At 43.5% G+C, this 13,771-nt stretch overlaps 2 protein-coding genes across 4 annotated transcripts in view; one reads left to right on the forward strand and one right to left on the reverse strand.

Annotated features, from left to right (window-relative positions):
* Positions 1 to 13,771, reverse strand: part of LOC114875474 (Down syndrome cell adhesion molecule-like protein Dscam2) — a 151,562-nt gene that overhangs the window by 118,207 nt on the left and 19,584 nt on the right. The window lies entirely within an intron of this gene.
* LOC114875475 (zinc finger protein 521) lies at positions 8,507 to 11,905 on the forward strand. The gene has a single exon (XM_029185805.2). It carries the CDS (start codon positions 8,507 to 8,509, stop codon positions 11,903 to 11,905), a length of 3,399 nt encoding a protein of 1,132 aa, XP_029041638.1.

The following is a 13,771-nucleotide window of genomic DNA, read 5'->3' on the forward strand; positions in this document are numbered from 1 at the left end:
AGATATTGAATTTCTGTGGGGTTGTGAACCCTAGTCTCGAGCGGATCCGTGCCTTGAGATATAATAGAACACCTCCACACCTACTCGGCCGTGCTGTATTTCAGACCTCTCGCCACTTCAGCCACAGAGCGACTATACACACTCTAACAAACGCCCATTTTCAGACAATGAATATTTTAGCGCGCCCATGAAAGCACGCTCGAGCGTTCTTTTTTGTCCTTGCCGTCCTCGTCACAAAAGGCATCATCGCATGCACGCCGTGTACGTGACGATCCTAACCCCTTGATCATTCAAGAAACACCGCCAGTAACTGGATCAAGTAACGCTACTCTTGTCCTACGAAGGTTCATTGTTTTCCACCCTCTTTTTTTTTTTTGCGCAACAGATCCGTGATACCGCGCATCTTGACTGATTTATGGCTCTATCCACGACGAGAACAAACGCGGAGATTGCGCTTACTTTACCCCTCGAGGGTTTTTCTTTACGATTGCTGTGAATATTGCTTGTGTTGCAAACACCGTGGTCGGAGATGAGGGATCGTGTTTCGGGAAAATATAAATATTACTATAGTGCTAACATTTTTACCCTTCCTTTTCTTTCAATATCGTGTTTTATGAATACAAGTATGCCGATCAGTTAAATAGCAATTTTTTGAATTCAGCAATTCAAGAATTTGAATTTAGAGAAAGAAATGTTTATAATATCGTGGTATAATTAACACAAGTAATATAGTATTTAATTATTATAGTAATTAGTATTAAGTGTAATTCCTGCTTTTATATTCTTTTCATTTTGAATTAGTGCGCACTTTGAAAATATACCACTAGTACCATCTAGCAATAAGAGAAGAAACCAGAGACGAGGTATAGAATAGTCCTATCGTCCGATGTTTTTGTGTGCCTCAGGCTGCTTTAGAGATCCCTTACCATTTTCCTGTCGCATCCTGCTATACCAACTACGATTAATGTAATATAATAATGAGATATGGGGTCATTTCACACCTCGTCTCTGATTGTATACCTTTCAATATACCACAAAATCTCCTTTCCTCTTTTTTTTAAATCACAATTTTCTATTTAGCTAGTTGCTTTGATTACCGTTAGATGGTACCAGTAGTATTGCTGTTAAAGCGCGCAGAATTTTGGTTTGTTGAATAAAATAACTCTGTTACTAATTGTAAGTATTGCACAAATATAGTAGTTATTAGTATAGGAGAGTTTAATGTTTCATCAATTGTTAAAATCATCAAAGTCCGTGGAAAAAAGTTTGCATTATTATGACTATAATAACATCGCACCACGCTTTCGGGTAAAATGGTTATTCAAAAAAGTTTCCAAGCTTCCTGTTAGCAAAATTAACGGAAAATGCAAAACTGTTACCACAGCTAATGTTTCATTTAACTTTCCCCAACAAATATTTGAATATTAAAAAAAATATATTCAAAAGTTTCAAAATGAAGATTCTAAATAAATTTTCGTTTAAAAATTAAAAGGAAAGCAACTAAATGAAATATTTTTTTTTTAATTGTTCAAAACCGATAAGGATCAATATTTCGGAATGTACGTATAAAAATTGGCTATATAACGTTTGTGTACTTTGTCCAGAGATAGAGAACAAAAAAATCGAATATAGGGCTACTATTGTCCAGCTGTCCAGTAATGGACGACCCTCTTTTGGCTCGGGCTAATAATGCCGAATTGATCCGGGACGCTTTGGTGATTATATTTCACGATGCCGAACGTTTGCCTTTTATTACAAGCGTATTAAGAAGAGCAAATTTTTTATTCAACTTTTTCCATGTCCGGCTGTTTATAGCTCCAAATTTTCAAGGCATCTGCACATCAAACCGTATTGACGTACAAAAAGAAGAAAAAAAACGAGACAGCGTAGGATGGCTCAGAAACTGCACCCTAGATAACTTACGTATATCAATAAACGACGAATATCGAAACAAGAAGTTTTAGATCAAATATTATTTTTAATAGATAGTGTATAATAAATAAAAGCACACAATACACTGAAATATATTAAATTTCCTTAAAATTTAACTTTGAATTTTTTTATTGCCGTTTCACAAAACGTTCGTTAAGCAAAAAGTGACCACTATTGAATTGTTAGAGCCATGTGTGTCGCGTGGTCCTGCGACACGGCTACTCGTCCAACTTTTTTTGCCCGCCTTTTTTCATTGGTGATTCGATTATTCACGAAGGAGGAACGGAAAAAAGGCTGACGACCGGGCGCGTGCTCGAGAAACGTATCCGCCTGTTCATTTTCACCGCACGAAGTTGTACAGGATCTCTTTTGTTGTCCAGTCCATCGAACAAAAGGCGATTCAACGCGAAATCTGGACGCCGCGATACACGGTCCGCTTCGTTGTTCGACGGACGAGAATTTTTCCAAAGGGATGGTCTCTTCCCATTTTTTCTTTTTTACGAACGCGATAACGTGTCACGATCAATGTTATAACATGTCGCGACAGAAGGGTATGTAAATAGCAGGACAACGAGGCAAGACAGGCTGGGAACGCGTGCACCGGCTGAAACAGTCGCGGACCATCAATTGAAATACATCATGCGACTCGAAATTATTGGTCTACGACTCGCAGAGTTCCTCGCGTAATATCATTAATTTGCAACAACCAATGCGGCCCGGATCCAACTTCATTATCATTATCAATACCGCATTGAATCGCGTGACAAGCGGGTGACCGCAAAGCGGAACGCCCCAAGCGTACGCTTGCTCCTACTAGCCAGCCGTTCTAATTTATCCTTTAAATTATGCACGATCTCGGCTATCCTGTCGATTTTTGATCAGTTACGAAAGAAGGCATTTCACGGGACAGGTGCGCCACGACGGGTCACCCGTTATGAATTAGGTCCGGCTGCGCGATTAAACGGCTAGCTAGTAATTTCACTTAGAAAAAGAATACCCAATAACACGTGTTATGATCCTTCTTCATCTCGACAATAGCCAACTTTCATTTCGACGAAAGTACTTCGATCGATTTTATAATTTAAAAGAAAAAACTTGTATTTTAGTTGTTTTAGCCAGTAGTTCTTATTTTCGTTGAGAAAATCGAGTCGTAAAAGTATCAAGACGATGGTGAAGAGGGAACGAGCGAAATCCTCGTCTCTGGTCATTGCAAGAACTCCCTCGAGTACTTTTCAAAAAAGAAGAAAAAAAAGAGAATCTGCTCGGTGTAAGCGCGAGTGTATCTCGCGAGATTTTAGCCGTCATTTCCCGTGGAATGGAAGGAAACTCGTAAGAGGAGGCTCGTACCAGTTCGGACTTGTCCGTGAGGCTAAACTAATTTGCTGCGCGAGGGTAGTAGCTGGGTTAGAGCTTGAAGTGGGGTGACACAGGGTCGAGGCAGATGGAAAGTTCGAGGGATGAAGGGAGAGTCATCTGATTCTACGCGGTGGGAGAACCGAATTCCGAGTGACCAGTAAAAATGCCACCCCACGCAGCCACCCCCTCCCTTGCCTTCACTTTCTCTTTCCGCTTCGCTTTTCTTCCCTCCTCCTCGTCGCCCTTCTTTCCTCGCCAACTCTACCTAGGGCTATAGGAAGGACTGTGAACTGGGGTAAAAGACTACTCGTGCTGAGTCGCGAGGAAGACGAGGGTGGTTGTGTGCGAGCGTGTGGGCGGGCTTCTTTTTTAACGCACGTGTGTGCAGGTGCGTAAGTACGAGAGAGGAGGAAGTGCCTTAACGAAGAAAGACTTTTTCAGTGACGACTGACTACCTCTCGACACCCTTCTTTTTGCGTTAGGACTATAACTTTGTATTTTCTTGTTACACTTGGATCAACTTTCAATTTTCAGTTCAACGACACAATCGAATAGCTTTAATTATTTTCTACAACCACCGAGTGAAAAAAACGCGAGTGATAAATCAAGGATCTGATATGAACCTTGTCTCTAATATTCAAAAAGAAAAGGAAATATTGTTTGTTGCAGTTGAAAAAAAAATGTAATTTTTTGTGGTGAATGAAAAGATGGAAAATTACGGAAGACAGAAGGAGCCAAGGGAACCTCGGAAGACGTCGGCCCTGACTTTGAAACAGGGTGGCAGGGAGTAAGGGGTGAGTTCGCTGGGGGACTAGAAGCGAGGGTATGATGGCGGTAGAGGGGCTCGGGGGGTTGAATCAGCGCGGGGGTGTATGGGGGAATTAGTAGATGGCCGTGGACAATGTGGGGGATACTTTCTCATATCAAGTATGGCCGCCATCGTGGCACGATGGCCAAAACAATAGTAAGTAGAGAGACCCGTAGGCAGTCTTCGCTCCTTGCCATTTTATCCTATCGTCACTTTTATTTTCCTTTCCCATCCCCCCTCCACTTTTGTAAATTCTATGTTTCGGTTTTTCTTTTTCTATGGGAAACCACGAAGGCAACGCTCTACACGTTTCCCATTGTTTTTCTCGTGTTTCAGTGCGCAGTGAATAAAGTGATGTTATCGTCGTTATCGTCGCCGTTATCAGTCGCGAGCTCGTGCCTCATTCAATGAAAAACGATTCATCATCGTATCACGATAGTTAACAAATGGATAATGACAAGGAGCCAGCCGATCGTGAACATTTTGGATTTTTTCAAGTGGCCAAACTGTTGATGATCACGGTAAGTATTAAAAATAGATAATTATAAATCATGAATGTTTGTCAATTAAACGATACAGGTCATACTCTCGCTGCATTTTTTCCCGATGATTATTATTCAAGGTACGATCGGTTATCTTTTATTAAAACATCGTTAACGATGACGCGTGGGAGTTGTTCCATTCGTGTACGTAAATGAACGAAAAAAAGAAAAAAGGAAATGGAATTGCATGCATGCAACAGTGTACGCGATTACGCGTGCACGTCCTCTTGCTCGACCTTCACTATTTTACCAACATTTCCTTAAAGAAATTACAAATTCCAATAACGCGTTCGATTACTGAATCGAAAATAAAATAAACACAATCGGTTCGAACGTGGAATTTCTAAAACGAAGCTACACCGTTGCCCATTCGTGGTAGACTAAGAGGCCGTCCGATATCCGCCGACGTCTTTTGCATGCGAATACTCCACGTGGTTCATCCGACGACACGCATTGCGCAGATCCAACTTTCCGCGATCCCCACCTTTATGTGAATCGCACCTTTTACCATAGAGTGATTTCAGGTACTCGAATATAACATAGCTCGGTTAATGTGCCTCGGCCACGTGAACACGTTCTAATTGTATAACACATGTTTCGAAACATTACCAAAACCCTCCGCGTAAAACATAGTTCATTCGCGTATTCTTTTCAATGAAAACGCTGCGAATAAAAAAAAAAAAAAAAAAAAAAGTAAGCCCAATTTGTTAAACCTTCCACGAAATCAATCACGAATTTCACCAGCTTTCGTTCGCGACTCAATACAGTATACATCTTCTTTTGTTTTTCTGAAGAATTGAAAAATACGGATAGGAGAAAATGATGCCGGTTGGGCGAGTTGCATCGGGAGGAGGAAGATCGAAGACGCGAGAGAAATCGCGTTTGACGATTAAAGAGAATAAGGGAGCGGGTGGTTGGGTGGATAGATTTTCAGTACTAGCACGATGATATTTGTCTTGTTTACGGGCAGACTTATGCGCGTGTGCGGACCAGTGAAGTTCGCTGCTCGATCAATAGGCCTCTACTGAAATCACATATAAACGCACTCGGCCCTCACACACGCACGTTTCCACTCTGACGAGTGGCACACGCACGCGAGTGGCAACCAACGCAAAAAAAGTTTGCCAGCTTTTCTTTCGACTTGGAAAAGCAAGATGATCGAACGAACCTCGCGCTCAACTTCCATAATTTACCCTCTCATTCTCTTATCGATTCCAGAAATTCCGGGTTCTATACGCTTTCCCGCTAGTTCTTAAGTTCAATAAACACAATTAATATACCTTATCTGTTTCTCGTTTCTCACTCATTGTTCTCTCATTTCTTTTTTTACACGATTACTACAGGTTTCCGAGAAACAGACATTGTCTGAGAATGTCGTAACGTTAAAGGTCGTTTCGACGAATCGTATCGATCGAATGCATTCAATATTAATTACTATACTATTCCCGCCGAAAACGCATAATTTATCGTGACATCGTTTCACGACCGGACAAACGGCCAGCTGCGACCCGTACGCAACATATGCCGTTGCAGCATCGTTATTTTCTCAAGTTAGAACGTTGTTTACCGGTGTACGCCCACGCGAACGATTGCCGCCAAACGATTCGAGGGAAGAGAGAAAAGGCATATGCAATATACGTGCATCCACGATAATACCTCTTTCTATGGCTATCCCTTTGCGACCAAGACTCGATGGTTACCCTCTTTCTACTCTCTAACAACATGTTTTTCTCGACACCCTTTCGAGAACTACGAAATTCCCCTCGAAATGCCCCCTCTTCCCGTTCGTTCACCGTCATTCATCCAATTTCAACTAGAAACGGTGCATAGGCTTTTCCACAATACACGTATCGGCAACGGAGGGTACCATACGGGCGTATTTACGCGTATTTTTGGAAAATCCGTCAAACGTTGCGCAGAAATGCTGCGGGTTTTACACCCCCTCCTCTTTTTCAACCCTCGCGTAATCCAATTTCTCTCGACTGACAGTCAGCCGTCCACAATTTCGAATAATGACCCTGCTTGCTTTTCCATTGAAAACTTCGATGTACAGGAAACATCCAAATAATGCATCATTAGCATAGGATTACATTGAAATTTTTCTGTTAACTTTGGTATATACAAAGTGATTGGTATTGGATTGAATTGATCAATAAAACGAAAGAGTTTAAAAAATGTATAGAATACATTGACTTTCCATACGTATTGCCATTAGCTATATTAATTAGGAGTGTGGCGATTGAAAGAGAGTCGTGTCGTTTCTGGTCCACGAGTCGCGGCAAAATCGATCGGGGATCATTTCAGAAATCATCTGTTTGGGGAATGTAGCGAACGTTGTTTCGTTTGCGTGGAGGGGATATTTGTGTGGCGGCTCTTCGAAGGTGGAAGGGACGAAAACGATGTGACAGGCCCTTCACAGGGCACCGTGCCTGCACCTAACAGTAACCTGGGAGAGTCCAGAGAGGCGTAAGCGTGCCAGGATCATAGATTAACACCTTGTCAAGATCCTTAAATTTCTCGTAGAGGAAGACAGCTGTTCCTTTCGTCCCTTTGCGTTTCAAGAACTAACCCCTCTTCCTTTGCATTGACATCTTGCAACCTTACTTCGATTTCACCCTTTTCCAAGCTTTTCCAAGATCGATCGCGATATCCACCCGCAAAAATGCCCTCCTCCCATCCTTTTGGCCCTTCGAAACGTTCCATGGAAATCGTAAAATTTTTACCTAGCGTCTGGTTCTTTCGAGGGTTCGTTTGACCAACGCTATCTCGAAGGTAACCCCTCGGTTCACCTACCCTCCTTAACGCCACGTGCCAATGACGCCTCGCCGGCGTTGCTAACGTCTTGAAAGAAAAAAAAAAAGCTTTCCGTTCTCGTGTACGTGTGCTTTCAAAATAGAAAGTGGTGTTTACCTGCAATCTCTTGGATAAAATAAAAAACATGCGCGATAAAACTGCACGTGATGCTCGATGGAATTGCGTCGTTTGGTGACACGTTATTTACACTTTGTCGGATGTTTATTGGACGGTCTTAAAACAAAGATGCTGGATGGATGATTGCTAAACGAGAACAACACTCGACTGGTGGGATCGAATTGATTGCTGGTGAGAAAAGTTGAATGACACTTTGAAAAATTCTATTTTTTTTATCGAACTATATTTCATTGCATGGTATTCTCGCGTGTTCATTCTCGTCCCGGTGTTTCCCGTGATGATGCGTATTACCACCGACGAAAAGTGGTACAGTTCAATGACCCGTCTTTTATTTCGTGACAGGACGCACGGGTCCGTCAACTTCAATTAGTAATTACCGAGCTTCTGAAATGCATATTCCTACTATCCTCGAAATTCAGCCCTAAAATATGGGCGTACACATGAGTCATATGTGTAGTTGGTTCCCTAAACGTCTCCCTTTTCTGTCAGTGTCCATTCGCGTATAGGGTGGTCTCGTCCAGCCACTGTCGTAGACCTGTACGTATATGTATATTCTTTCTCCGAAGCTACTTGATCAATTCTATTTCTATTCGCGTCGGCTTTGCTCACGATAATATTATACAAAAACGATGAGTGTATTAATCCACAGGAAACAGCTAGAAATACGGATGAAATTTCAATATCTATTGATCGAACCTCTCATTAGTAAACGCACAATGCCGTCTGGTCTCCCGGTTCTATTACTCGTATTACAACATGGCAGAGAGAAAAATATCCTGTCTCGTCGTTCGGCTAAAACGTGGGCAACAATACAAATGCAAATAACGATAACAATAAGAAAACGGGGGATGATATTTTGTTTCACAGGGAGAGGCGAAGTGAGACGGTACGGGATCGGGTCTGCCACCCACGAACCACCGTGTTTTCGACGAGGAGGATGGCGCACGAGACGACGACCGTATCGGAACTGACGGAATTGGACAGCGACGGATCGAGTTGCGGGGAACGCGATGTCCGGAAACGTGTTCGCGTTGACGTGGATTCGACAGGGCCGAAGAAGAGACGAAAACAAACGACCCCTGTAAGATTCTCGTCCGCCCTGATGATGAGCGGCGTGCACGAGGAGTCGAACGAGGACGATGACGAGGAGGAGGACGAGGACAGCGAAGGTAAGCTGTCGTCACAGTCACCAATACCGAGTCAATCGTCGATCAGGGACGAGAACCTGAATAACGAATTCCGTTGCCAGTACTGCGGTCAGTTTTTTGATAGCAAGGAAACGTTGAACGTTCACCTCGATAACGAGCACGGTTCCGCGAATCAGCCGTCTCATCAGGCTCAAAGTGGATATTTGAATAGCGCGATTAAACAGGAACCGTCTCAGCAACTGGACCAATCCGAGAACCCCGTTAATCTGCTTAGCGTGAAGAACTTCGCGATAAACTGGCTGGCTACTGGACCACACGTGCAATCGCACGTGCAGATGCAGCCGCAGACCGAGGATTCCTGGCCTCCCACAACCCCGAGTCAAATCGCCTCCTTACCTAATCACCTGCAAGTACTTTCTTCCGGTTTTCCTGGCTCCTTGTCGCAGTATCTACCTTTGCCCGCGTTCCCTTTAACGGACCCCAGTCCGATCGCGAGATCCTCCATTGGACCGACCCCGATGAGAATCTTTAATCCGGACGCGTACTGCGATCTGTGCAACAAAGAGTTCTGCAACAAGTATTTCCTAAAGACGCACAAGGCGAACAAGCACGGGATCTACGTGGATTCGCCGGGACCTAGCACGGTAGACAATAACGTCCCGGCTCCGCTTTATCCCGCTAATTTTTCTAGCAACGTAGTTAAACTAGAACCAGCCGCGACACCGCCAACGCCTAGCGTCGCCTGTGATCTTTGCCAGAAACGCTTCAAAAACGAGGATTCGATGCGGAAGCACAAACAAAAAATGCACACCGAGTTGCTGGATCAATCGCAGGAACCGCAGATCAATCTGTCGCAGAACGAAGAGGACACGGACGCGTCGAGAAGTAATTTTCCGAATATCGAGACGTTTTTTAGGCAAGAATACGGGGTGGAACAAGAGGATACATCGTTTATGCCGGCACCCAGACACCTATCTCCTCAATCGATTCAACAGGCACGAGACTCCGGTTTTAACGCTGATCGTCTTCGTCGTTTAGGAGTTATAAATCCGGACGCGTTCTGCGAGATATGCTGTAAAGAATACTGTAACAAGTACTTCCTGCGAACGCATAAAATGAAGAGGCACGGTATCATCGTTCAAGATAACGAGAGGTCGCCGAGTAATCCAGGATCAGCGCCCACTTGGCACCAAGTGCAGACCAGCCCGTTAAATTTGATCGTGACCGAGAGCACCAGCAGCACAGAGTCGAACGAACGACCTGGCGACGATTACGAATGCAAGCCCTGTGGGATACGATTTCAGACGATCGATCTTTATCAGACGCATTGCCGGAAGATGCACGAGAGCGAAGAACAACAGCCGCCTAAACAAGAGTGCGCCGAACTGGAGACGCCGACCGATCAACGAAACGATTCGATCTCGGAGGACCTTCAAAAATTACAGACCATGCTGTTGCAGTTGAACGGATTGAAGTCCAGCAAGCAAGGCTTATCGTGCAACGTCTGCGGAAAAGAATGCGAGAACAGAGCGGCTTTACATGTTCACATAACGACAGAACACGCCCCCATCCACGAAGATTCGACATCCTCGCCGCAAGAGAAATCACCCTTAACCGTCACCTCGATGTTCTGCACCCTGTGCGGCAAAGATTACGCGAGTCAGGATGCTCTGAGAAGACACATCGCCGAAGAACATCAACCACCGATCCCGAGTACCCTTCCTCAAACACCCACCACCGCCGCTACAACGACCAATTCGAACGCAACGAATCAAAGCACGTCCGAAAGAAAGGTGACGTCGATGACGCCCACATCGAGCTACTGTGAAATATGCAACAAGGAGCTGTGCAACAAGTATTTCATGAAAACGCACATGCAGAGGATGCACGGTATCGAGATCGAGAACGGAGCTCAGATCGGTGGAGTGATATGCAACATCTGCAACAAGGAACTGTGCAGCAAGTACTTCCTGCGCGTGCACAAGCACAACACCCACGGAATCGTCGACGAAAACGCGCCTAGCTCGGTGAAACAGGAAACGCACGAGGCGACGAACGTCGACGATACCGCTTTGAAGCCGGAACAACTCGGCGACCTGAGTCACAGGTACTTTACCCACTTCACGGAGGTTTGTCCTATCTGTAGCAGAAGGTTCCGCAGTATAAAATGGCTGAAGGCTCACCTGATGGGCGATCACGGGAAAGCAGGCATCGATAAATGGCGCGACATGGAGCAACATTATCAAACCACCTCCAGATCGGGGAGTAGAACAACCAACACACCGAAGAACACCCAGCAGAGCTCGAACTTGAAGATACCGAACGGATTCGAAATTTCGCAACAACTCAAACCGACCGATTACTCTGGCCTGGGAAATCAAGTATTGTCCAATTTGCTAGGATCTTCTTCGGAGGATCAACAGTTGAAGAATTATCGTTGCTCTTATTGTTCCTTCACGACCACCGTGTTACCGTTTCTCTTTCTTCACGAGAGATCTCACGTACACTCCCGGGAGAACGTGGAGGGAGAGAAATCTCTTCAATGTCCGATCTGCTCGCAAGCCTTTCATCAGCCAGAGCAGTTACATCAACATCTGCTCGCGGTGCACCAGTTCCCAACGTTACTGTCTAATTTTCAACCACCAATTATCAACAACTTAACACCAGACGTAGAGAAGTTGAACGAGGTTAAGGAGAGGATCGAACTGGAACCGAAGGAGGATCCTATCGTGAATTGTCCGCAGGTCACTGCCAACAAAAACGTCCCTGAACCGATGAGAAATCAACGACAGGACGACACGACGGTTCAGGTCACTCCTCAGGGTGTGTACAAGTGCGCGCAGTGTTGTTACGCCACTACCAATTTGAACAGAATCAAGAAACACGTTAGAAAGGATCACAGAACGATCGGAGATCCTACCGACAGCGTGATCGCCGAGCTTGGTAGAACTTTGAAGGACGTTGCCAACAAACACAAAGTACCGGCCTGCTACGCGATGCCCCAGGACATGAACTCGAATCCTGACAAGACGATCATGCAACCTTTTCTGATCGAAGAACAAGACGCGATGCAAGTCGGCGAGGAATCCGGCTCGGATAAACGATTCGCACCGGCTTTGGTTTATTTGCCGGTTAAATCGCGAATCAATAACTCCCTTACCGCATCGTTCACCCTCAGTCCTGCTTGAATCCCTTTTCCTCAATCATACATATTCCCTTACAACTCGTTTCTGCGTCTGCGATTTGAGCACGTGTTATTGGTTCCTATGTAATGAGTAAGGAAATAGTTAGCGAAAGTTTATATTTTTCATATACGCGGCTCGTCGATAGCCCCACTAATTCATTCATTATTTAACGTACTTCTTCGGTAAAACGTAATCAACGAGGAACCAAGAAGTAAGTTCTTGAAAAGACTTCATGTTTTTCGTGTCATCGTCTCTCTTGATTGTTTCGTGATTTTTCTTACGACGATACATATTCCAGGAATAGTATTTATTGAAGGCCAATAGAATACCGTGGATCCTAGTTAAAAATTTTCCTCTCTCGTACATACGTGGCAGAGGATCGTAGGGAAAAAGGATCCCGTGTTTCCAAGCTATTACGTTGTTATAACGTTCCGATTCGTGAACGTTTTATTGTAAATAGTTTAATCGTATAACTACCACGAACGGGTGATCGAAAAAAAAGTTCCTATTTTAAATGCGACCGACCTCCGTACGACACACGACCGTGTTCAATCTTTCGAGCAACAATCTTCATTTCTTTGTTTCAACATTCTCGTAATACCGTTTCTTGCTTTTTGCTCAAGTCCAGTAATTACGAGCGTAAGAAGAAAAACGATAGATAACTTCGCGCCGCCTCGATGTTTAAACGTGGTCGATACCTAACCGTAACGATAGTCGACGACTTTCATTTATCGCGATCGTGCTAGTCAATATTTTATATATACATATAAATATATAAATACATATATGCTTATACGTGTGTATAAGCAAAGTTTAAAGCTGGGAAAGAAGATTTAGAGAACTATTTATAGTATTCGCGTAAGATACGATTTAAAAGAAAGGGAAAGGAAAGTGCGAAACGAGAAATGTAATTATATGATGAACAAGAAAAAGGTGTAAATTATTATCGTCGCGACGTATAGACGAGCATGATTCATTCTACGGTTACATTAGATATCAACGAGCAGAAAAAGCCAATCAACTCAGGGTGAAAAAAAAAAAAACAAAAAACAGTATAACCCGCAACAAAAAGTACAATCGTATACACAGCCAACGCATCGCATAGAATTTAAAATAAATATATCGATATAGTATTTCGCGGATATCAATTATACGCCATCGATTTCTTCCGCTTTTGGAGGATATCGAACGACCATACGATTAATCGACTGTACGATGCCCGACTTCTAATCTACGATTTAAACTAATGCCTCTCTGATCATCTATCTAACAGTAAGATTTACATAGTCTAGTCGTTTATATGAAATAGCGGAAGGTGAATTCCTCTTTGTTTTTTTTTGTCTTTTTTTTTGTCTGAATGCTGTTTCAACCTCGTGCCTTGAAACTGAAGAAACCGAGAATCAAAAATTTCTTTGTCGCCATTAACGGAATGAATAGATGTCGAAGACGCGGTTCTAGCGTCCAACGCGAATCCATTATTTCTGTTGTCCGTACGACGATAATCCTCTCTCAACTTCGTAATGGCCGTTTCCTCTTTCCTTACGTACGAGGAATTATGTCTCGCTTATCCGCGATGATTGCCTTTTCTAGTTGAAAATCGTTCGAATTTGTTTTTTCCATTTCCAATTTTACGGGGTGAAACAAACAAGAATAATTAGGAAAAACAGTACCACCGCGATGAATTAATAGAACGAGTTCGGAGCTTTGAAACATGAACATAGTTGAACAAAAGTTCATCCCTATACGAGTTGGAAAGTTTAAAATAACAAAGCCACAATTATTTTTGCATGCACCTAGCATAACCACCAATTAATTTAACTTTTAAATTAAAACAAAAAATAGAAAAACAGAGAAAGATGTAAAAAATGA

The sequence above is a fragment of the Osmia bicornis genome, chromosome 1 (genome assembly GCF_907164935.1).
Source record: "Osmia bicornis bicornis chromosome 1, iOsmBic2.1, whole genome shotgun sequence".
NCBI lineage: Eukaryota > Metazoa > Arthropoda > Insecta > Hymenoptera > Megachilidae > Osmia > Osmia bicornis.